General features: G+C 41.2%; 2 protein-coding genes and 1 long non-coding RNA gene across 25 annotated transcripts in view; 1 reads left to right on the top strand and 2 right to left on the bottom strand.

The window, feature by feature from the left end:
* The window catches only part of SH3RF1 (SH3 domain containing ring finger 1), a 128,509-nt gene extending 117,191 nt beyond the window's left edge, over positions 1 to 11,318 (bottom strand). For 7 of the 9 annotated variants that reach the window (XR_010083728.1, XR_010083727.1, XM_063424304.1 and 4 more), the window contains exons 1-2: positions 11,173 to 11,318; positions 9,407 to 9,895 (exon numbers count right to left, since the gene is read on the bottom strand). Coding sequence is in view for 6 of the 9 variants with exons in the window: in XM_063424304.1 (XP_063280374.1) it covers positions 9,407 to 9,793 (387 nt within the window). In the remaining 3 variants the exon portion in view is untranslated. The other 2 variants (XM_063424305.1, XM_063424311.1) reach the window with 2 other exon arrangements.
* A 5,557-nt stretch (positions 11,319 to 16,875) lies between these two features.
* Positions 16,876 to 25,047, top strand: LOC134564972 (uncharacterized). Its single transcript, XR_010083725.1, has 3 exons — positions 16,876 to 17,098; positions 23,240 to 23,376; positions 23,581 to 25,047. It is a non-coding gene; the product is annotated as an uncharacterized LOC134564972 (long non-coding RNA).
* Positions 17,687 to 25,048, bottom strand: part of NEK1 (NIMA related kinase 1) — a 38,443-nt gene continuing 31,081 nt past the window's right edge. For 13 of the 15 annotated variants that reach the window (XM_063424280.1, XM_063424281.1, XM_063424284.1 and 10 more), the window contains 7 exons: positions 23,543 to 23,611; positions 23,228 to 23,459; positions 21,991 to 22,143; positions 21,141 to 21,323; positions 20,461 to 20,557; positions 20,137 to 20,234; positions 17,687 to 19,211 (listed from right to left, as the gene is read on the bottom strand). In XM_063424280.1, coding sequence (XP_063280350.1) covers positions 19,036 to 19,211; positions 20,137 to 20,234; positions 20,461 to 20,557; positions 21,141 to 21,323; positions 21,991 to 22,143; positions 23,228 to 23,459; positions 23,543 to 23,611 — 1,008 coding nt within the window. In that variant the 3' untranslated portion in view covers positions 17,687 to 19,035. Of the gene's footprint in view, positions 19,212 to 20,136; positions 20,235 to 20,436; positions 20,558 to 21,140; positions 21,324 to 21,801; positions 21,864 to 21,990; positions 22,144 to 23,227; positions 23,460 to 23,542; positions 23,612 to 25,048 lie in introns of those variants that run through there. The other 2 variants (XR_010083724.1, XM_063424294.1) reach the window with 2 other exon arrangements.

Genomic DNA, 25,048 nt, shown 5'->3' with positions numbered 1-25,048 from the left:
TTCCTCTGTAAAGGCAGTAATGAGGTGTATGCATGAACAAGGCTGATCAGACGATATTTCAGCTTTAATTACGGAGACACATTCTTGCCCACACTAGGATGCAGATATAGTCAGTGATTTAAAGGAGAAGAAAAAGAAGAAAGGAAGAATAATCCCAGGAGGCTAGGCAATACAGTAATATTAACTTTTAATTTATGCTCTTTGCATATTTGGCAGATCTTAGTCATACATACTACAAGATTGTATGTAGTCCATATACCTCAATAGGAAAGTGGAAAAAATGGAAATTTTTCTTATTGTTTATTTTTTGTTCCTTATGTCTGACACAGTCATGGACAAATGGGATACAAGAGGTAAGAAAACTTAAGTTTTCTTTTTCTTAGAAGTAGTATAGTAAGATCAGAGGCAGGAGATCATTTGAATAAAGAACAACAATGGAGCCAAAGAAAACACCAAGGAAGGTGTTAAGCATATCATAAAGAGAAGGCCAAATGCACTGCAAGGGGAAGTTCACCAGAAGACAAACAACTGATCATAACAAGTTTCCAGTTTTATTATCACAGCTGTAGTTAAAAGCTTTCTGTTTTCTGCAGTTCCTATCCATGCACTAAACATTGAAGTTCCATTAAAAACCATTTCACTCAGTTAAAGGACAGGGGAGAAGAAGGATTTCTAGCTGACCCCATCCCAACCGGCTCTTTGTATCATACATGATGCCTATTAAACCACCAAATGCATTGCAGAAAGCCAGACACCATGCACAGAGAAACATAGCAACAGCACTACTAACTGACTTTTCTAACCAGATCCTGGATCATCTACATAAGGCAATTTTATTGGTATTTGATTTTTTTTGTAATATGAGAAAAAATTCAAGGACTTTTATTCTCTCTAAAAAAAAACTGCTTCTGTGAAATACAAAGTTGTGTTTCGTGTCAGGGAAATGAAGACAATCTGTGTAATTGTAATTTTGGAACATGGCCATGGGACAGTTATAAAGATGAGTTCTAATAAACAACCAAGGAAAGCATGGAAGGAAGTTTTTGAATAAATCTTTTGCTTGCAATTACCTATTATAAGTCTCAAGCTATTCTGTAATGTCTTATAATTAAAACTATAGAAGCTTGCTTTGTATTAAAGAATTTTAACTGTAGTTTTAGAATGTAAAAAGCCTTTTAGACAAAAGAAGGAAGTAAGGAGGGGGCCCAGGCCTTTCACAGAAGGTGGGAAAACATCCTGGACACGAAAGAAAGATTTCAGCTCGCTGATTTATGGTTCCTGAAAAAGGAAAACTGAACATGACTATCAAAGATTGATAGATCTGGTAAATAGAAGTTGGACCCCACATCTGGAAGCTGGACCCCGCCACTTGGAAAACATATCCTGGAAGTACATCCTGGAATATTGAAATATCAAAATAGATCACAATAGCCTATAGAATTGTACAGGACAAAATATGAATTTATGACTGTTAAGTATTGAATTGTGATGTTAAAACTAGAAATGGAAACTGCTGAGAAAGCTTATGAATATGTATGAATATAACAAATAAAATCCCAGCAAGTCTAGCAATCGGTGAGCAGTCGGAAAGGAAAATCCTTCTACTGTACCCAACGCGCTGTCTTTGCTCACACTTTACCATGTTAATTAATTAATTATTAAATTGAATTGCTGCTTGATATATTAGCTGTGTCAAGCGTCTCATTTCTAACACTTCCCTTCACAAGCCCATTATAAGTAAGGGCTTGAGACTTCCTTTTTATGCAGAAGCTTAAATTTTCTGAATGATCAAAGCTTTTTGAGTAGGGCAACTCATTGGCCACATTAAAGTGGAGGAAAAGAAGACAATTTTATTTCATGAACGTGGTTTTAAACAAATCTACATAAATGGAGGAATATTAAACTGGAAAATGAAGGGAAATAGAGACAGCCCTCTCTTCCACATGAAGACACACAGAAAAAAAAAGCTTGTAAACAAATTTAAAAGGGATTTCAGATTTCAGTATCACATGTACATAATATCGACTTCTTTTTTAGTTTCTAAATCAGTTTACTTCAAAACCTAATTGTTTTCTAAAAAAAGGTACTACACTAGTTTTACAGCTATTATCAAGCAGATTAATGTTAATTGGCAGGTTCAAGATAGCTGTGCAGGTTCAAAGTATGGAATTAAACATTTCTACATTACCAACACAATTTACACTATATATTCTCTTCTTACTCTTTTCAAAACACACTGAAATCTACATACCAGTGTGCCAGCCAGATGCAAATTTCTCTAGCTGAAGGGTAGACTACCACTTCCACAGATGTTTCAAGTGTCTGGCTTTTCCTCACTGAGGTATTAATGTGATTTCCTATTAAACATCCAAACAAAATTACATCCTCATAACAATGTGACACTAAGTATGCACCATCTTTGGGACAGGAAATGGATTATGAACAGTTCCCCCGTAATGTGGAAGTCAGTGATTTAGAGCTGACAGCAGGATATACTGACCTCAGCTGAGACTGTAGAACTATTGTAAAACAACCATGGATACATCTAATATTTTAAAAAAGTCAAGGTCTGCCCTGGAGAGCATAAAGTCTAAATAGTGAGCCAAACAAAGAAAGTACTATCACTCATATCTGCAGATGGGAAACAGAGACTCAAAGAGCTTTGAGTGACTGTGCAAGGTCATAAAGGATGTCTGTAGCAAAGCCAGAAACTGAGTCCGGAAGCTCTCAATCCAATGCCTTTGGATACAGAGACAATTCTTCCTTTTGCTTATCCTCCTTCTCTATCTAATTATTTATCTCTGAAAGGGAACACAGTAACACCATGACAGTCAGTCTACTTTCCTTTTATATCTCCATTAAATTTTCTCTAGTTTCACATAGGATACAACAGTGTTACACAGAAGTAATTAAACCTATACAAGCAACTGTAAACAGAAAAAGCAGAATCTGGTATCTCAGCAAGCATGAAATGGAACACAAGCATGCATATATGATTTGCAAAGACTTCACAAAACATTTTCTAATGATCACTCCAGAACATGAATAGGTGTCTATCTCCAGATTCTCAAATGTTACTTGGGAACTTGCCCCCCCATTCCTTCTTCTTTCCCCAGATTTATATGCTGATCATGATGCCATATGGTATGGAATAACCTTTTGGTCAGGGGGGTCAGCTCAAAATCAGGTACCATCAAGTAATGATTCTTCAGCCTATGACCACAAGTAACAATAACTAGAACTAACTGCATTAGCCACTGTTTTTTGCATATTTTTACAACTACATTTTCCTTTAAATGGGTATACTTTACAATCTGATCTATTATGACAATGGGAACATTCTCTAAGAGTACCCCTCCAGCAGACCTTTACTGATACATTTCTTTGTATTATTTTATTCCACTAATTCTTGTTCCAAGATGTTTTTAAACTTCTTTTCCAATCTACACCTGCTGCTATGCTTGGCAATCCCCATATTTATTTACAATAATGTAATAAAGTTATTGATCTATGAATGTACATTTTCAGTCCTATTGTTATTTTCTAGTCTAAAAGGGTTTTTTTGATACTTAAGTTCTGCCAGGATCTCCACAGTCCAGCAAGTGCCATGACTACAAAAGCAGCAGTTTTGGCTCCTGTCAGATTTTTGCTACTGCTCAGCAGTCAAACTGTGAGAGCTGCACTCTGAGCTCTCTTCCCCAGGGTGGTTAGGATAAAAGAAAACTGATTGCTTACATCATCCATTGAGTCTGACAGAGAAGCCCAACCTGCTTAAGCCCACACAGACCAGAAGGTGGCCCACTGTCCCTACTGCCCTAAGACGTGTGGCAAGGTCAAACACCACGGCTACAGGTGGAAAATCTAGCTCCATTTATTTTCCTTTCTGCCATTACAACTGTTTCAGCAGTTCCCAGGCAAGCCTACTGGATCACAAATGACCACTGCTGCAGCAGTATAGATACAGGAATTTAAAGTTTTAGTATTGCTTTCCTTGTTAAACAAACATGAAAATGGATGCATGGATTTACATGACACAGCACCACTGCTAAGCATTATTAAAACTCATTAAACAATCTCGTGTTAGTGGGGTTTTATTTCCTCCTCAGTGTAAAAGAATTTATCACAAACAACTCAGATGCTCATACTAGGGGTTCTAGCCCCCTTTAACACCTAAAGGAGCATTTGCCAATAGCCTGTAATGATTCTTTACCCTCTCATTTCAAGTCGACTTCACCAAGAATGGTATCTCCAGAGGTTTCTAGGGGCCTTCCAGAATAAAAACAACCAAAAAGGAAAAAGATTTAGGACTTTCACATTGCACTGTAACATTTCTTGATAAGATTTTCCACTGACATACAGTGTAATATACTCAAATTACACAATCAATTCTTACTCAGCATAAGCATCAACTCTATCAGGAATGGCCAACTTTTGAGCTATTCATGCTTTTCTTTTGTAATGGCGATCATTTGAATTCTTCTCTTAGCTCTTCCTGCCTACATTTGGTCCAGAAAACAGATGAAAGCCTTATTACAAAATATTTTTAACAGTGATGAGATTTCAGACTATCCAGACAACTCTCCTCTAGGTTCTGTGGAAAAGATAGCCCTAACTTCAGAAAGCTGGACTACAAACAAACTAGAAGTAGACTTAGTATGTCCTGGACAAATATAAATTCAAAGGAAAAGTTAAACATGGATCATGTTAACTCTATCTAGGAGAGAACAGCTCTCCAACATCTAGCAACTTACACACACAGCTACATTTTAGACTCTTGCAATAAGCATACCCCTGTAAAACTCCCATAAGGAACTTAGGATAATTCTTGTTTGACATACTCTGTGAAAATGAAAAAATTAATAACATGAGTATAAACATAAAAGGATGGAACCTAACATTTTTGAGTGCTCTTTTGAAGGAAACAAGGCTCATGTGATCATGCAGTCTCTCAACAGCCCTCAATAACTTGCTCCTGATGACTAGTCTCAAGCAGATTTGACAGTAGGCTGTGGCTATTACAGGTCTTACAAGCTGTCAACCTAGCTGAAGGTTTTCACTTGAAAAAAAGGAGAAAATCATTAAATTTGCATCCATACCAGAGAGGAAACTGCAGTATGTGTATAACTGTTTGCTGTGCCAGGCAAACTGGCTGCCTAGAAAAGAAATGCTGGGCAGAACAGCAAACACAAGTTTTCCATCAGGTGCAGCAGGATGCTCCTGCCTTTGTCCAGTCAGTACCAGGGAAAGGCACAGGAGGCTTTATACATCAAAACAGCAGGGGAACAAAATAGATTAAGAATTTGAGCAGAGAAATTGCCATTGTTACAGCAGTGAAAGCTTACAGAGGTTACAGAAAGAAACGGGGTTACTCTAATGGGGGAGATACTAGGCACAAGATTTGTTAATCCTCACCACCCACCCAGCTTCATTAGTTTTAAGACTCAAAGAACCATTTGTTTGTTTATTGCCGTGTGTCACCACATACATACAGAGAATGAAATATACTGTGCAATTACAGGGCTGGCCACTCCGCAGTCATTGATACAGTTCAGGAAATCATGCTGCAGTACATGCTGTATTAACCTTTTCTGAAAATTATGGCATTCTCTGAAAGGGCATTTATGAGCTTAGTATTACTTCAGGGTATAAGCAGAATGTTTATGACTTGACAGCCTTCATCTACATTCACTTCATTTAACATAACAGCAACTTTCATTTACTAGTTCCCCTTCAGCAAAATTAGTTTAGGAAATCTGACTCTGCCACTCATCTAGAAACAGATTTTCCTCTTCGATTCCCAGGGACGAACTGTATTTGCAAGCATCTTTATGTTAAGAGTTAGCAAAATAGGGCATTCATTTCAACACTATCTATTAAAGTGGCATTTTGCTTTCTGGACTTTTTTTTTTTCAAAACCATTTTTCATATAGAAAATGGAAAGGTAGTTCATATTGCCACCTTCTTATCCATCAGAGTTGGTTCATGTTCTTAAAACTACAGGCTTCCTAGTAAAAAAGGCTCTGGACAAAGTAGACAAATGATGAGATCATCATCTTTTCCTGTCTGCCAAAGGAAAGAAGGCACAAGAATGCCTGTGAAACTCCAAAATCAAAGCTGGAATAAGACTTACTGTAAAACACTGAAAACTATCACTAATATTCAATGAGTATCAGTTAATTGCATGAGGAATGCATATGGTCACAGTTTTAATGGGAAACGGTACGGCATAAGCTGAAGCAACCTTCCATGTGTTATCACTTTTCACTCTGCACAACATCTGGAAATGCAAATGTTGCAAAACAGGATATTATAGAACATTAAAAAAGAGAAAATATTCCATATTCCAGTTATTTTGTCTAATAAGGCTTTGAGAAACTTTGAAGTACAGTCCTTCACGTACAGTGCTGCACCAGAAACCTTTTTGGAGGAGAAGCAGTCTCTGAAAATACACATTTATTTACAAAGGTCAACAGAAAAATATACAAATTATAAAGGATTTTTGGTTCAAATGCAAGGTATCATCATAAACACCTTAAAGTTCTGGAGAAGACCAGACTGGGTTTGACACTGCTGATGCTTCTTTGTAGTACTTCTTAAGGATTCTACATTTGGGAAAGAAAACTCACCAAAAACACAAAAACAAACCATTAACAGAAAAATCCCACAGATCACCTTCTCTCCTCATCAATTAATATATACAAGAAAAAACTCATGAGCAGGAAGTGAGTTGATAATTATAAATTTCTATATTCTAAAGTAAAGAACCTAATGAGATCTCTAGCAAGCAGAGAAAGCAGTATCACCTAATGGAAAAACAATTGTACTTTAAATCCTTATGTAAACTGGAGAGGTGTATCTAAGATCTTTTGGAGAGACCCCAGTCACGTCAAGTACAATTGAGGAAAATCAGTGTTAGGCTTCCTTCACTGGGTAAGTAAACTAAATAATTCAGATACACTTCAAAATAAAGACTAGTCCTGCCAAAAATACATTCAAGTCCTCTTCTTGGAACTCCTTAAGACATTTAAAAAAATAGAATAAACCCCACAAGACAGAAACCACCTAAACCATTCAGAAACTCCAAACACAGGAACTCAAACAAACTGGGCAGCAAAATCTTTCAGAGAAGCTGTCCTGCTTTGTCATTTGATAAAACAGAGCAAGGTCTGTCATCTCATAAAATTACATTTCCTGACACAAGTTCTAGATTGAATAATCATAAATGAGGCTACTGAGTCTTGATTATAAGGTATGACAGAGTCTAGAGGTTGCATAGCTCTTAGGAAGGAAGTAGAGTATATAAAGAAGGCAATATCTTCCCATCATGGTGCACAGATTTCCAGATCCCCTAGAAAAAATACTTGAGGAAAAACTAATAAATAAATTATGAGGACTAAGAGTGCAAATAACTTAGCAGATTACAGGAATTCAAAAATTTCTTTTTGAAGCAAAGAAAGTAAAAATTTAGGTACTTAAAAGCCAGTGGCAAAACTTCTCTGTTCATGTTTAACATTCACTATGTCTAAGGAAATTTACTGATTGTAAGAATCATTTCAGAAAGTGCACGAGCCAAAATGAAATCTCTAGTCTTGCAGTTGACAAACTAAAAACAATTTCAAACGTTCCTCACAAGACTTCTATCCTTAACAATAACTTAAGCTTTCCACATAAGTTACCTTGCTCTATTTGATTGTCTTTGAATAGGACAGTTAAGGACTTCTTGCCTTAAAAACTGAGTTTTTAATGCTTTTTGAAGCATTATTAGCATATTATACAACACTAAATTGACACTGATAGGAACATTGACAGGCTGTCTTGGTTTGAGGGGAAGTGAGTTTTTTCAAGAGGCTGTGGTCAAACCAATCAGTGGTCAGGTTTGAATGTTGGCACTTTTAGTGGCCACTGAGGGGTTGGACATGCCTCTGAGGACACAAGGGGTTAAAAGCAAGGACTCCCAGAGGGACTTCCTCTTTCTGGTTCCACTTTCAGGAAAGAAGCATCTTCTCCTCCTCCCCTTTCCAGCTTACAAGGCTGGGTGGGGGAGGGAAACCATGCAGCCAGGTGGCCGGGCTGAGGTAGGCCAGTGCCCCGGGGCGAGAAGAGAGGAACGGGACTGGAGCTGAGCCAGCCCCATCGAGGATGGAGGGGTGGAGAACTGTGGAGGTGCCCTCCCCCCCCCCCCCCGCCCCCGCCCAGGGAGAAGGTGTCCAGCGTGCGTGGGAGTGCCCAAGCCTGCGAGTGCCTGAGCCTGCGGCCCTGCCAGGAGCTTTTAACTTTTTCTGAGGCAGAAGAAAACTTTTCCCAGACATTGATTCTCATGGCTGGTGGTTTCAGAAGAGAGACAGCCTGGGACTGAGATGATAAAGGAAGATGAAAAGAATCCCAGATTGGCAGAGATGAAGAGGAGTGGCTTTTTGAGCTGGACTTTTCTTGCATAATGTTAGCCATAGACTAAACCTGAATTTTCCTGAATATAAGACTGTACTTGGTTGGATGCATTTGGCTCGAAACCAGAGACTTTGTGGCAGTGATTGCCACTGTGGAAGTGGAGCGAACAGAGAAGAGAGGAAGAGGGTGTGGTGACGCCCTCTGTCTTAAGGGATGAAGATCTCTGTTCTTGGAAACCCTCGGCCCCAGGGGTAAATGTGGGGGGGACTGCTTGTCCCAAAATGAGAAGATGGCTGGTTTTTGGTACTTGGCCAAGCATCCTTAAAAGAGCTCTATATGCGGTTTTGGCCCATGGACAGTGGTGAGAGCACTGGACATGGAAAGGAGAGTGTCACCATGGCAGACTTCTCCGGGCGGTGCCATGGGTGACATGGGAACACGGGAGGGTGGACCTGTGTTTCCTGTGGGGGGGGTCTGTGGTGCGAGAGACTCCTCTCTCCCTGGATGAATGGAAGATTGGTTCTTTTTGAGTGATGATGACTTTCATAGGGAACCCAGGGTTTTTGGTTTAAGCAAGTAAGATGGAAGGTGATGTGTAAGTGTTAACAGTTTGAGCGTGTAAGGGGTGGAAATTGGGGGAGGAGAAGAAATGTTCTGGGAGGTTTCCATTTCTGGTTTTTTTGTGTGTTTAGGTTTTCTTTTCTATTTTTCTGTTCTTATGTAGTTTAATAAAGTTTCCTGTCTATTTCAAGTTTTGGGCCTGCTCTGCTCTGTTCTTGACCACATCTCACAGTAGTTCATTAGGAAAAACATACACTCATGGGTGCACTGGCATCTGGCCAGCACCAACCCATGACACAGGCTTTCCTAGAAATCTACAGATACTCTCAAAATTACATTGTTTTGCTGTATTAACTATCTGACTGCCCTTATCCCAAAGCACAGGCCATCAACCGTTTTGAAATGGTGCAGGAAAAGACAGGACTGCAACAAAATACTGTCACCACGTGGTACTTACCCTAACAGGAGGGCTCCGTGCTTGCACCCTTTGCTGCTGTCCAACCTGCGAGCTCTGCAGGTCCTTTGATCCGCAATTAGCTAGAGAGTTGATGGGGACCCTTAAAGCGTTTGTGCCAGCAGTCCCACTGCCGGCGCCGGGTTTTCGAGGCCTCTGTTTGATGCCATCCAGTAGTCTAACAAGCAAAATATTACTGGGGAGTTCGTCAACACCGCAGTCCACCAAAGTCCGGCACTCGGGACATCGCAGCTCATTGCGAGAGCTCACAATGCCCAGCAGGCAGTGTTTGCAAAACGTGTGTTGGCAAGGCAAGACTTTTGCAGAAGCATCAAGGCGTTCTAAGCAAACAGGACACTCCAACAGATCCAGCAAAGCCGATTCATCCATTTTCTTTGTATTACTTAATGAAAAAACAAATCTTTGCAGAATTTTTGTGTTTTGAGTACTGCAAGGGTATCATGTTACATCCATTCCTCTTCTGACGGTGCTCTAAAATTTTTTGAGGGAAAAAGGCATTATTAAGCTAAAAAAAGTCAGCAAGACCATTTTACATGATGCTGTTCCTCCAAAGAGCAGAATAAGAGATCACTAGACTAATTCAGTAGATCTTTTCAATAAACTAAACATGAATACAGTAATAGCAAGCTACATAATGTATCTGCTTATTTAAAATATTTAACAAATGCCAACAGCTAAGGTTTTTAAATTCAAGGCCCCATAAATTTCTGAGTGATTTTATTTTCTCAAATTATTCCAGAACAAAGAGCTATCCCCAGTACAGCAGTATAATAAAGCTTACTTTTCATAGTTCTTAATATATCAGTTTCTCTGAACATTTGAGATTAGTGTTCTTTCACAAGAAGATGGCAAAGGTAACTACAACGGGGTCCAAAACTACACAGCCTACATCAACAGGGTATAGCAAGGGGAATTACATTTATACCAACACTAAGCCAACAGTGAACTACATTTCTACCCTTTCTATGAAAATTACTGCAGCACATTACACAGCTCAGCCTTGAAAACATCCTCGAGCTCACAAGGTTTTAAGCTTACCGCAAACACTGACAAGAGGGTTCATTACAGTGTCGCCTTTAAGAAGCGCTTCAAAAACTATCGCGAAGTGATTTACAGCAGGAAGTGCTACTGCCATATCGTTAGGACAACACCAGCCCTGCGAGCTCCTAGCCAGTTCCAGCCTATGTAGCGAGGGGTTGGGAAAGGGAGGGGAGGGAAACCCAAACACCACTAAAGTCTCCCTAAAAAAAAAAAAAAAACATTCTGCGAGAAGTCACACCAGGATGCTTCACGGGGAGAAAAAGGCTTGCTGACCTCGGCAGTGCCCAAAGCCGGGCGAGTTGAGCGCCTCCCCCCAGCCCCCGCAGCTGCCTGTAGGAGCGGCTCCCCGGGCGCTTGTCCCGCACCTACCTGCGCTCAGGCTCCGCGCCCGCACCGCCTCCCCGATTCTCAGCCTTATATTCCCTTGCCCCCCGGAGGAACAGCGACCCGCAAGCCGGCGGACGCCGCGGCGGCGCGCAGGGGTCCCTGCGGGGACATGGTGCGAGCGGGGACGGCTCCCCGGGAGGCGGGGGCGGGCGGGGGACGCGGCGCTGTCACCCCGCCCCAAGGCGCTGGGCAGAGGGAGGGAAGGAGGGGTCGGGTCCGCGGCCCCTCCGCCGCGCCGCGCCGAGCCGCCCCTCGGGGAGCGCAGGGGTCCCCGGGGAGCTCGAGCGCCGCCCCCTCCCCGTCCCTCAGCCAGCTCTCACCGTGTGGCCGCGCCGCCCCGCTTTACTCCCGTGAGGAGCCACCGCCAGCCCCACCGGTGCCTCTCACGCCGCGGCAGCGCCGAGACTCCCGCGCCCTCCCCGCCCCGCCGCGCCGCGCCGCGCCGCGCAGGGGCCGCTGACGCGAGAGGTGGCACCGCCCCGCCCGGCACCGCCCCGCCGAGGGGCCGCGGGCAGGGAGCGGGGGCGGGCCCGGCGGGTGCCCAGAGGCAGCACCGCCCCTTGCGGGCGGGGACGGGGCCGCCTCGTCCTCCTCTCCACCTCACCATCCTCACTTCGCTAGGTGTCTCGGGCAGCGGCTGGGGCGGTGGGAGAGCACAGGCGGCTTCCTGGGACAGGAGGAGCAAGCGCTCCCCCCCTGCCTTGTGCGTTGCGGGCAGCTCGGACGGGCACCTGGGGGTGCCGCCGTCTGCGTGGGGGCGGCGGCGAACGAGGAAGAGGGACGGAGGGAGGGAACGAGGGTGGGTGGTCGCTCGCTTGCTCGCTCGCTCGCTCCCTCCCTCCCTCCCTCCCTCCTCGCAGGGCTGCCCCCGCTCGCTGTCTGTGGTAAGTCATACCCGGATCGCCGGCCTGCGGCTGCCAGGCCCTACAGAAGGAGGACCTGGGGTGCCCGGAGCCCGCGGCGGCCCGCCCAAGGAGACTCCCATGCTGGGCGGGCTTGTGCAGGGCGGGGGGCCCTCCCCGAGCCTCTCCCGGCTGTGCGCCCGCGGCTGCCGGCGTCTCGGTGGGACGCGGTGAGGCCGCGGCGGTTCCCGCTCCGGTGGTTCAGGCGCCGCCGTGCTGGGCACGGGCAGGGAAGGAGACGGGGCTGCCGTGTCACGTCCATCGCTGCCCTCGGGTGCGGCCGTGCTCCCTCGGGCCCTTGCAGCACGCCTGTGGTAAGGTCCAGTGCAGTGTCTTCATGGGCATGGTTAGTGCTGGACTTGGCAGTGCTGGATTAACAGTTGGACTCGCTGATTTTAGAGGTCTGTTCCAAACTAAACGGTTCTGTGATAGTACTGCTTAATAAAATAAATGATGCCAGAAAATCAGTGAGTGCCTCTCTTCACACACTCCCCCCCACACACACAACCACACACCTCTGTATTCAGGAGATGATGCACTTGCTTTCAGGGTGTTTTGTGTGAGATACTTCTCTACAAGACTGTGGGAATGAAGGAAGAAGTAAACTGAAGCCGAGCTCTGGTAAGACCGGGGACTAGAGTAACGTGAGACCAGACCAATATGGTGTTCCAGCACGTACTCCGGTTTATTCACCCAGATGGCGGGTTATATACAGAGTGAGTCGTTTACAGTTAGCAGGTGCACTGTGATAGGCAGTGGACATACAGAAGTATGTAAGCTATTGCAGTTTAAGGTAGCCACCGTGTCTTCCCAGTAACTGTTCCATGCTAGTAGCACCCCTACCTTAACACATTCCCAGTACCAGATAACCTTATCTGGTACTACGTATGCTGGACGTACTAGGCCTACTAGGCCCTGGCCTGAGGCCTGGTCTGAGGCCCAGCTGTGGATAGCTCTGCCTTATGATCTAAGTTATCCTGTTCCTGCTACAAATTCCCCCTTTTTCTTTAGAGCTATCCAAACTGGGTCTGTGACACGGTTGGCTGCTTTAACATACACTATTATAAGCAAAGCACTACTTGAGTTACCCAAGAAAAACCCTAAAATCTTAGCTACTAAAAGCAAAAAGATGAGAGCACATCCTATTCAGTCCTTGCTCTTCATTCATGCACAGGTTCTAAATTAAAGTTTCAAATCATCTGCTGTCTCTCCTTCTTCTGCGTTGCCTGATGATGTATCACAGCTGCAGACTTCTCTGTTGTCACTGGGTAGCCAAGGTTACTTCTGTGAATGCAGCTGCAATGATGCATCTCTGTTGCTGTCTTCTTATCTGGTTCAGCTTTCGTTAGTATCTCATTGAGTCTACAGCTTGCAGAAAAGAAACTAAAACAGACCTGGTATACAAATTAGCATTCTCAGAGACAAGGGAATAGAATAGAAATTTTGCATACTAATGAAAGTGATAAGCGATTATCAAACTGTTTCTGCTATCACCCCAGAGACTGCACACTGCTGAAACGCTTTTCTTTAGTGAAATTCTTGATATCCTTTTTGCCCGGGCAAGAATAACAAGTTCCACTCCAAGCTGATTCAGCTGTCATTCTGATTGGATCAAATTGTCAAGTTAAGATAACTTGCATATTATTTTTGGAGCAGAAACCTCTGGGCTTTGTTAACAAACAACATCCGTCCAACTTAAAATCAGAGTTTGGCCAGAACTCAAACTTTAAGCTGGAGTGATGTTCTTTAGTATATTCTTTAAAGACAATCTCTAAAAACAATAAACACAAAATGCCTAAAATACAACAAACTGTCATAATATTGTTACATAAAAGGAATACTTAAAATGAAACTTAATAAAAATTCTAACTTACACTTATTAATACAGCTACACCTGTTAACAACATTTATAAAATATTTAGATGGCTAAAAAGATAAATAGAATCATTTAAAATGAAATGCTTGTTAGAAAACCCTATAAACAAATAACACAACATAAAAACTTAACTAGAACATCAACTTACAGGTGCTACCAATTTATCTACCTAACATGTCATCGAATTATATTTTAAAACTCTTATCTTTTAAAACTCTCATACACTAGGACAACTCACAGCTAACAATACAATCAAGGATCTAACAATTTGCATCGTTTTAAATCTTCTTTATCAATGTTCTGTTATTATCATTTCAGTTAAAACTGTTTCCTTCCTTTCTCTCTCTCTCTCTTTTTTTTTTTTTTTTTTTTTTTTTGGTGTCATGCTACTGTTCTCTGGCCAGTCTAAAACAGATGTCCTTTGGTGTCCAGATACAGAGCTCTAGGTGAAGATTATAAGGAGGCAGAAGCATGCTTTCGGGAGCAGCATTTGTCACATCCGGGGGTTGTAGAGAACAATGCATGTGTCCCGTGTGTGCCTACACCTGTCTACACTGTCCATGCCAGACCCCTCCAAGGTGAAGACCCCTCCAAGGTGAAGCACAGTTATAATGCCAAACTCATTGCCCTAAGACCTTTCTCAAAAAATTTCTTGGCCCCACTGCTACTGCTGGCAGGATTATCAGTGAATTTTGGGTAGCCAGATTTTGCCATCTGTTTAACCTGGTCTGGGGTCATGGCCACCGCTAATCTTATCCTTCTGCTACTCGCAGCCTTGCTCCTTATCTGCTGCCACTCCCTTCACTTTGGGACCTGATCTAGCACACTGGGAAAATGAAGAGAGTCTTTTACTCCCAGCACAGGGGCTGGAATTCTTGGCAGGCTCTCTTCTGCTTTTTAGTACTGCTTAAAATTCATTTTCTCATCCTCTTAGCTCTACCAGTGTTTGCCTACCAGTGCCAGCCCAGCAAGTGGCTCCACATGCGCATATCCCGGCTCTCTGGGAGGATCTGTGTGAACAGCTACATCAGCTACATCTGAAGCAGGATTGTGCCTCACTCTTCTCTGCAACGCAGCTGGACATGAACAGAGCTTACCAGCATTAGTAAAGTGGAAAGCAAGTACAGAGGGTGTTAAAGGCAGTTGGATTTTGGGACAGGGCAGCAGGGAAAGTGAATGCAAATCCAGCTGCTGCCATGGCATCTTCCTGCCCAGGAAGTTTGCTGGCTTTGCTAACTGTCTCTTGAGTTTTGGGTAGTTCAAAATGCTGTGAATCATGTTTCCAAAAGCTCTTATGTGGCTGACAAACATGGATTTTACTAGTACGATTTCAGCTTGTAGATTACTTAGCTGCTTCAGGAAACATTATTCTTAACTCACTGGCTGTGGTCGAAGCTGGGAAGATTTGCTATTTGGAGAACCTGGGAGAAGGTCACTCAGCTTGAGAGAACTTGTGCCACATGATTTTGCTCAGCAGAAGGCTGGGCCTTCATGGCCCTGAATTCAAGTTCCCTCTATTATAACCTATCTTGACCCCCTCAAAATCCACACTGACTGAAAAGTCCCACTGGCTAAAGTCCCTACCCTTGTCCCATTCTGTCAGGCATGGGGACATCACGGCTCTCAGCTCTCTCACTAGTGCTATCACTGAACAAAACATACCACCACAGCCCTCAGGCTCTGAAACTCATCCCCTGAGGCACACTACTGTGCTTCCCTATCGCTGCAGCGCAGGACATACTCTCCTAGGACTAAGCCAGCACAAACTCCTTGAGAAATGACTTACTGGTCACCGTCTCAACCTGCTAAGGAGGGGTCATAAAAACAGATTCTCCCAGGCCATTCACTCCCCCACTTCAGGAGTGAAAAAGCAGTAAAAACTAATGTGCAAAACAGCCTTCCCTCATCTCTCTCCCCCAGCACAGAAAACCAAATCTAAGAGCAGTAGCACAGCCTCTCTGCACAAACAGATGTGCCAGGGGCTGGCTTCAGCCAGCTGCACCCACCTCTCTAGGCAGGACAACGGCACTGAGAGTTCTGAGATGGGGCCTTGTTCAGCTCTGAGAATCATTCTCAAAAACAACTACTGGAAGACCTAGCAGTAAAGCAAGGGACTACTCCAGCTGGAGTTGTCAGCTAGAGCCCTCCCAGCACCACTTACTCAAAAGTAGCTAGCAGGGCACTAATGACTATTTTCCATATAATTTTAAATCTAGTTTCCTTTTTTTTTTTTTTTTTTTTTTTTTTTTGTCTAAACTTTACAAATAGAACAACCATACTTTTTATAAATTATAAAACACTCTTTAAATTAACTAACTCTTAAATCTAACATAAGTAAGTCTTAACAAAAGCTACAACTTGCATTAACCTTACAAAATCTATATGTAGTAAATCAATATAAATTCATTACTAATTAAACTTCTTAAAACTTAAATATGAACTTAAACTTAACTTAAACTTATCAGGGCCCAAATCTTAAAAACAAACCTTAAAATTATATGTTTAACAATAATTACCTGAAACTCAAATTAAATCACACATAAATCAATTTTAACAACATCAAAATGTAGAAACAACTCATCCTTACACAGAGTTAATAACTCTAGCTAAAAACTCATTTCTATTTCATGTTTTACTTTATCTTTTTCATGATAGGATGTATCTTTTTCACATTGCATTTCTCACACAATGATGGATTCTTTCACAATAGAGGGACAGATGACTATTTTTCCTTCTTTTTCTGGTGTTTTCTTGCAATGTCCACGTGTTGTATGTTTTGACCATCTCTGTTTAGCAATCCTGAAAGCTTCCTGGGTAATGGCATGACATAGGGTTGAGTTACAATGCTTGCTTATCTTCAAAGACGACACTGACAGGCTCTGCTCTCACCTCATGTTAAGAAGCAGTGATAGGGTGATAGAGTTCGTTGATGCCGACTGCAGGAGCGCAGGAGCCTTTAATCGAGCTGGGTCTGGTTTCTCGGGGGTTGACATAGACGCATTTATTTTGGTTGTTTTTGCTTGTGATGACGTCAGCTCCTTTTCCTGTGAGGAGGAATCCAACGCCGCCCTGCTTCTAGCACCGCCCCGAGATCCACCTCCTTGCTGCATCACTTGTGCCCTCCTTGTTCCGCCTTTGGCCCTGCCTGCCTTCTCGTCTTTCGCACCGCCTCCCGGGTCTGGCAGCTGAGCCACTTCCTGGTTGTCTTCATTCTGCTTGGGAGCTGGAGGGAGCATTTCCTGCCCTCTGCTCACATGGCTGGCCAGAGACAAACAAAGAGAGGGGCAAAGCGGAGCTGCATTCTCAGCCGCGGAATGCGTGGAATGCATGGAATTTCTACTGAAGCGCGTAGCTACCTTAGATGTTTTCTTTTTTTTCTTTATCTTGGAGAGGGAAACAGAGGGACAGGGAGTCCGTTCCTCTCCGACTAAAATTATGGCCTTGCTCTTCACAGCGAATGTTTGCAAGGTATTTATTGCTTTTTCCCAAATTACGCTTAACTCTGAACGTGTCTTTGCTCTTTTTCCCGGCAAAACTACAGCGTCCCAAATTAATCCTCCTTTTCTCTTCCATTCCGTCTCGCTAAACAAAAGCGAGGGCTGATGTAATTTCCCTTTCTTTTTAGCCCATTGGGCCAGCTGATTTATATCAGAGTCTCTGATTTTTTCGCCCCGTTTCGAGACAATGGACGCTAAAAGCTGCGTAGCAGCCATGAAATCACGTTCCATTAATGTTTCCATCCGCATCGCTGCTTACCTTCTCTCTGCTGACAGTGGGTGGCACTGTAACCCTTCTGAACAATCCAATCAGCCGACGCTCCCCGGCCTGCCCCGCAAATTCAGAATAGGAGTTCGCAAGCGAGACACACACGTTCTAAATCAAGCAGGGTCTTCACAGCATTTAAGCCTTATATCTCACAGCATCTAAGCCTTATATTCCAGCATCTAAGCCTTATATTTCAGTATTGATCCAGGGCTCAGTTTCTGTATTCGGGCGCCAGATGAAGCCGAGCTCTGGTAAGACCAGGGACTAGAGTAACGTGAGACCAGACCAATATGGTGTTCCAGCACGTACTCCGGTTTATTCACCCAGATGGCGGGTTATATACAGAGTGAGTCGTTTACAGTTAGCAGGTGCACTGTGATAGGCAGTGGACATACAGAAGTATGTAAGCTATTGCAGTTTAAGGTAGCCACCGTGTCTTCCCAGTAACTGTTCCATGCTAGTAGCACCCCTACCTTAACACACTCCCAGTACCAGATAACCTTATCTGGTACTACGTATGCTGGACGTACTAGGCCTACTAGGCCCCGGCCTGAGGCCTGGTCTGAGGCCCAGCTGTGGATAGCTCTGCCTTATGATCTAAGTTATCCTGTTCCTGCTACAGTAAACCATAAGATACATACAAATTACCATAAAACAAAAAGAAGTTAAAGCCTGCTCTTTTAAAATCAAATGAGACCCCTTGTCTATGGGTGATGAAAAAGCTAGACAAATGTTTAAGTTCCAGTTACTCATCTCGCCAACTGCAACTCAAAAAGGAAGCAATCCAAAAGCTTGTGTGTAGTTCTAGCTTTCAAGTTGACCCTAAGAAATGGTATGAAACTGTGTCACAGGAGGTTTAGGTTGCATATTAGGGAAAGTTTCTTCACCCAGAGGGTGGCTGGGCACTAGAACAGGCTCCCCAGGGAACCCATCACAGCAAGACTGAGTTCAAGAAGCATTTGGACAAGGTTCTCAGGCATGTGGCATGGGGCTCTCAGCCCCCCATTCTTGGGGCTGTCCCGTGCAGGGTCAGGAGCTGAACTTAATCCTTGTGGGTCCCTTCCAATTCAGATATTCTGTAACTTTAAATTTGCTGTCATAGTTATTGAATTCTGTGTATGTATAAAAAATTGCCTTTTTTTTTCTTTTTCATGCATGGATTGTGTAGGTTTGGATAAGCTGATAGTGTGACAGGTTTTTCTGTCTTACTTTCTGGATATGCTAACTTGGTTGTTTCCAATGGTAATGATATTCTCTGATTATTAGGATTTCCAAGCAAATATTCACTCACACTGCATCTCTAATATTTTATTTTTCAGTCATAGTAGTGGAAATATTGAAGCTGCTAAATATGTACAGTTCATTAAGAAAAGGTTTCCTCCCTCATGAATTCTGGAGTTTAGGAAAACTGATACAGATGGGTTTCTGGTCTATGTCTGTGCTTTCCAGGGAGTATCATAACATAAGTAGAAGGGTATAAACATCTGATACATAATAATATTCCTATGTCTCATAATTTTCCTCCATCTTGCCATGTCAGTGCTGTGGCTACAGAAAAAAAGGGACTTTTTTGAAACAGAGACTTGTTGAATCTAAACAAGGTATCATCTCACAATTGGATTTCACTTTTAGACACAGCTTCATAAAGAACTTTTGCCTTCATTTCTTGCTGGCAATATGGAACGTGAACAAGGTACAAAAGACTCTTCCTGCGAAGACTGAGCTGACAGAACTGGTGAGGCTGTTGGTACAGCTGTGGGCTGTATCACCCTCTGGAACAAGGGTTCAGCTTGCTGAGAGTCACTGGAGCAAGTTTCTGTTGTGGTAAAAGAAAGTCTGTTAGAAATCTAACTAGATTAAAACCCCCAGATACTTAAGGAAAATGTAACTATGATGAATACACCTAACTAATTTCTGTTATTCAATTACAGGGAAAAGTAGATAGCACTTTAAAAATATTAGAATATTTTTCATTATTTTAGTAAATACAATTACAATGTGAAATTTTCTCATTTTAACTTTTGGAGAATATATAACCTCAGCTATAGCCTGTTCTGTTCTCAGGCCTTCTGTTTTCTCATTATTCAGTCCATGTCTGATACTGTGTCATCCATTTTCACCTGTTGCTTATCACCTTATAATAGAGTTCTTTGAAGTTATCTCAATATAATTTGCCCCAACAGGGGAAAAAAACCTATCCAGTTTGCTTAAGCCACCCTTAATTAGATGCAAGAGTATCACCAATGATACTTGACAGTATTGACAATGTTTTTTCTGAAGTTACTTCAGAGACCTCCAAGAACAAGCAATTCTTCTATGCAATAAAGATAAAAGATTGTCCTTAGCAGCCACTTAAGACATTAAGCTGCAGTTCAGTATTAATTTGAGATGTGTATAAACAAAGCAACACCTTGATTAAGTAAATAATTGGATCTCATAACGTCCTAAATAGTCATTTGAAAAAGCTGTAACATTCAGAAAGTTAGCGTTCATCAGTGTAAGCCCCTGTCCTGTTGATCTATACACAGTGCAGCTTTCTTGTAACATGTTTTACTCCAAAATGGCAAACATAATACCTACAATTTGTCTTCCTAATCCATCAGAACCATCAGAAATTTCCTTTTTAGAAGTAAGAACTGAAGAAGCAAATAAAAACTTGCTCTTTTGGGGTTAATGAAGTAAGAAGGGATGGCTCAAGCACCCTACACTGCCAAGCCATGGACCGTGGGACTTGTGCTGACCTGCTGCAGTTTCCTTTTGTGGTTGCACCTTGTTGAGCGCTGCTTTCTTTGAAGCTGCCTCCTCCAAAGCTGCCTCATTCATTCCGTCAGTTTGTGCCCTATTATAACACATCACATCAATGGGAAATATCATGTAAAAATGGTCATTAGTCTATTGAAGTCAAGTGCAGTAAAACTAACACAACAGCAAGCAATGAAGCTTTAATTAAGTATAATTTTAACTGACATGTCCAAATAAAACTCAGTTAAAGCTCAGTTGTTTGAATTGGAGAGAGAGAGAGGCCAGAAGAGAGTACTTACGTATCCTCTTCCTCTTTTACTCACACTTCATTAACAGTGCTAGGAAACTCCTCATTCTCCTTACTCTGGTGCTTTTTATCTTCCATTTCTTCCAGCACCTCTGCTTCCAAATCATCAGGCTCTAAAATAAATAATCATTTACCTTATTAAAAATTAATCTGAACCAAGCAAAAAGATGGGGGAGTATACATTTTAAGATTACACTTAAATCCTTCAGCTTTAATACTTTTCTGCATTTTGCAGAAACACCAGAAGTTTTGGAATCCCAGAGCTAAAAGTTTTGGGGTTTTTTGATACCAGAAAAGTATTTTAAAGCTCCAATGAACTGTGTCTTCTAAAAACCTCAGTAACATGTCCCCAGAGATCAAAAGGATGCTGGTATCATACAGGGGAAAGGATTCCAGCACAATTGATGGGGAGAAACAAACCAAAACGCCACCAAATTAACAACAAAAAAATTTGAAGCACTTTAGAATTCTACTCTGAAGTTTTCTACAAGCACACAAAGAAATGTTTCTGGAAATTTACTAAATACACTACGCAATCATATTACAAACAGGCATAGAAAGCACCTGGTCCTACCTAAAATATGTTAATAAAAAACTGCACATTACGTATGGGAAGATATAAAAGTATACAGGATCATTACTTCACTTATTGCATTCAATAAACAGATTTTAAGAATTACTGATGAAATGAGTTACCATCCAGCATAACAGGTTTGCTCTGTACCAGGGTGGGTCCAGTTCTTGGAGATTCTTCTGGTACAGTCATGACAGACTTTGTAACACCAACTGGTACTGCAGACTGAGTTCCAACAGGAGAAAAAGCCTTCTCTTCTTTCTCCTCTGATGACTGATGATCTTCTTCAAGAAGTTCTGCAGTACCTAACAGAAAATGATTCTATTATTTATACAGTGCTTCACCATATTTGGATAATAAACTACACTGTGGCTAATAAGGTAAACTGGGAATTTTTGTTCCTTTAAAGGAAAACAGAAAGAAAAAGTTTGCATGCTTTTAGTACAACTATATCATAAAGAAGAAAGATAAAAATATTAAAATGTGAGTTTCATACATTACATTATCATTAGTACAAGTTTATATTTAGAATAAATTCAAGTCCTTTTGACCTTAGAAAGAATGAAAGGCAGGAGTTGACGGGGGGCGGGGAGGAAGAATCACCTGATATAGTAAGTCACATGCTCACATGCTGCCAACAAGGTTACAGGAAGCATCTAATGCAATAATCAGATGATGACATCCTTTCAAAAAATAGGATTGTTTCTATTAAAAGTCAAAGTTTAAGACTTTTCAGCAAAATGAAGATCCTTTCCTTTTGGCACACCCTGGTTAATTTCTTACCACTTCACTGAGTTTGAAATATTTTGGTGTCCTCCAGTATCAGCTTGTGCTTACATTCAGAACTGAGGCAACACCCAGAAGTAGAAAGCAAGAGAGAAAATAAGAATACGCTTCTATTACTTCAACATTTTTCTCAGTAGATAAACTGTCACTATACTTGCAGTGCAGATAATTACCCACTGTGCTTACCATTGGTCTCATCTTGTTCCTCAAGTATGTCAGTTTGCAGCTGCAGCTCTGCTTCTCCTAGGATCCTCAGAACTGAATCAGTAGGGCTTTTTCCCCAGACTTTCCTGTGAGGTTCACCAATATCTAACTTAATTACTTCCCCCAGAGTTTGACCTTTAGGACACAAACATAAAAACTTTTCTAAATTAGATTTTTTTTCATTTTCTATATAATAAACAATCAAACAAACAACCTCCACAAAACTTAAAATTAAAAAGGCTACAAAGCCAGAACTCATGTCATCTCACCCCAAGTCAGCCTAAAGACTGTGCTTATCTAGAGTTTTTCTTCTGCCAATTCCAATCAATAACAGGAGTTATCCAACAGCAGTTGACATATGCGACTTAATAGCAGCAGTATCTCTTTTCAGAAATTCAGGCACTCCAAAAGAAAGCAGTATGAGAAATGTTCAACACTGGCATGGAACACTCTTGAACTTTACTTGAAATGGTAAACTAGAAAGTGTCTTGTCTTGCTATCCTTTGACATTTATTTCTGTTAATTCTCCCTCCAAGGAAAACAGGATACAAAGCAACAAAGAAAAACAGAGTAAAAGAAGTTTCTTCATCTTCTAACTTTCTAGCACTATATAACTACTATGCATAGATGCAAGTCTGTCACATTCTCAATGATTATTTCTTCTACAATGTGAAACAGACTTTTAGTACGATATACTGAAACCAGGAAAAAGAAGTTCCAACCAAAAGACCAGAGAAGACAAGTAGAAAATCTGCAGTGACAGTCTTGATTTAAGAAAGGAAAAAGTTAAGAAAGGCTCAACAAAAATAACAGATATAAATTGAGAAAAACCCTCAGATGTTTTTGGGTTTTTTTTCTACTGATAACAGGATTTTCAAGTTAAATAAGAAATTTTCATATATTTTGAATGCTTTTTTATTATTTCTGTTAAATTAGTGCCTATTTAAAAGACACAAAGAAAGTAACCATGCATTTAATTAGGTAATTGTTTGTTGCTGAAATTATGAAATTATTTACTGAATCTCCTGCAGGCCATTTAACTACTCAGCCTGTGCCTTATTCAAGGGAACACATAACTACCCACTTTTTAGAAGTGGATGACATATAACTAATAACAAGATGATGATAAAGAACACTTGCTTTATAAAAACACACACTACACATGGCAAACTGATTTACTAGTACCATGGTGACAAAAAAAGAAAACAAAAGTACTTACACTCTGTTCCAGAGAAAGAATCTTCCATCGATAACTGAGCTAGAGGAACAACCAACTCAGATGCCCCAGATTCCCATTTTTTGCGATCTCCCAGAAGTGGCTGGTCACCTTGTTGTTCCTTACCATCTTCAGATCCAGCTGATTCAGAGGTATTTTTACCCTCCTTTTTTCCTTTCCCATCTTCTTGAGCTTTAAGATTTTGATTTAATCTTCTCAGAATTTCTCGCTTATTCTGAAAGAGGGACCAACATATGTATTAAAATAGTGCCTTTCTTAGAAGGATACCCAAATGAAACTGTATATAATTTGACATACTTGTATTGCAAAATTTGGCTTTTTTATTTCCTCCTCAGATTCCTGGACAGCAGTTATTACATGTTCATCCTTTAAGTCCAAGAAGCATGAAACAGAAAGTAGAAGAACATGTCAGAAAAAAAATTATCTTGAGAATAGTAATAGACATAATAAAACCTTTCCAATGACAGCTGCAGGTAGACTCAAATAGAATGCTTGATTTTTCTGTTTTATTCTGTCCCAAAGACAGAATTTCAAGGGCGCCTTCCATCTTTGAACCAATCACTATCTGAAAGTGATGAGCAAATGAATCACTCAATTTAAATAGACAAATGAGATTTCAGAACACGAAATATGTAAAGTCAGAGATGACCTCTACAGCAAGATGCCACCGAATTCCTATATTACAAATGAGTAACTCTACAAGAGAACCAAAAAAGTGGCAAGCACAGAGTCAAGGATAATTTGTGAAGAAAAAACAGAAGGAAGAAGAGAAAACATAAGTGATATTTAAATAAGCAAACTACATATTGAAGGCAAAAATGTAGAACTCATAAGCTGTGTAGAAGGCTTGTATTGTCAATTTCCAATTACTCTGTGTGCTATTTTTTACTGTTATAGTCACTATCTTGCATTACTGTGAGACAAACTGTCCACGTAGAAAAAATATGCTAATGATTTTAGTATTTGTCCAAACATGATTTATTTTTCCAGCTATCATCTGACATCTTTCAGTGTATTACATTTTATATATACTATTTATTGTAAGTTTCACTCTATTCCCATAGTCATAGCCTTCAGGGCTGAATACAGTATGAAGTACTACACTACATTGAAATTTAAAAACAGCTTAGGTAACAGTACAAAAGCTAGCATTCAAATTAACACAGATCTCATTAAAAATTTAAATTGTACAAGGTTACACACACCTGCTCAGTTTCACAATTGTAACATAAAGCAGTTGAGAGAAACATAAGTATTTACAATATCAGGACTGAGAGTATGCAAAATAGAAATTAAGATGCTCTTTTTAGACAACAAGAAGAGAGCACTAACAGATTCAAGAATCTTAAGCTTTGTCTTCTCTGTAATATTCAGCACATTGAAGCGCACTGAAAACAATCAGTCATTAATATAACATAACCCTATAATTCAAAATTTATCTGCTCACTTCCACCAAGTAACCAACTCATTAACTCCTCTCTTCAAGAGGCTGATGAAAATGCTGGAAGTAGGTGACTTCTTCGACTAAACATAACTGCCCTGATCAAAATGGAAACTGCAGCCTAGGGTTTGTCATGAGCTATTTTGTTCAAAACACAAATTTCAGTTTCAGAGTACAGATGTGTTTCAACAGCTTCCAAGCTTTGGTTTCCTTCTACCTTTTTTTCTCTTTTTTTTTTCCTAATTAGAAGCAACAAATGTCCTTAACAATTTTTTTCTACCTAACATATATATTTTCTCTATATTCTCTTTCCAATCAGTATCTATTTCCTTTTCATTCCTTTTACCCTCTTCACAAAAGTA

This window comes from Prinia subflava, assembly GCF_021018805.1.
Source record: "Prinia subflava isolate CZ2003 ecotype Zambia chromosome W unlocalized genomic scaffold, Cam_Psub_1.2 scaffold_2cwr_NEW, whole genome shotgun sequence".
NCBI classification, from domain to species: Eukaryota; Metazoa; Chordata; class Aves; order Passeriformes; family Cisticolidae; genus Prinia; species Prinia subflava.
The sequence above is the reverse complement of the archived record's forward strand: the minus strand, read 5'-3'. Positions and strand labels throughout refer to the sequence as shown.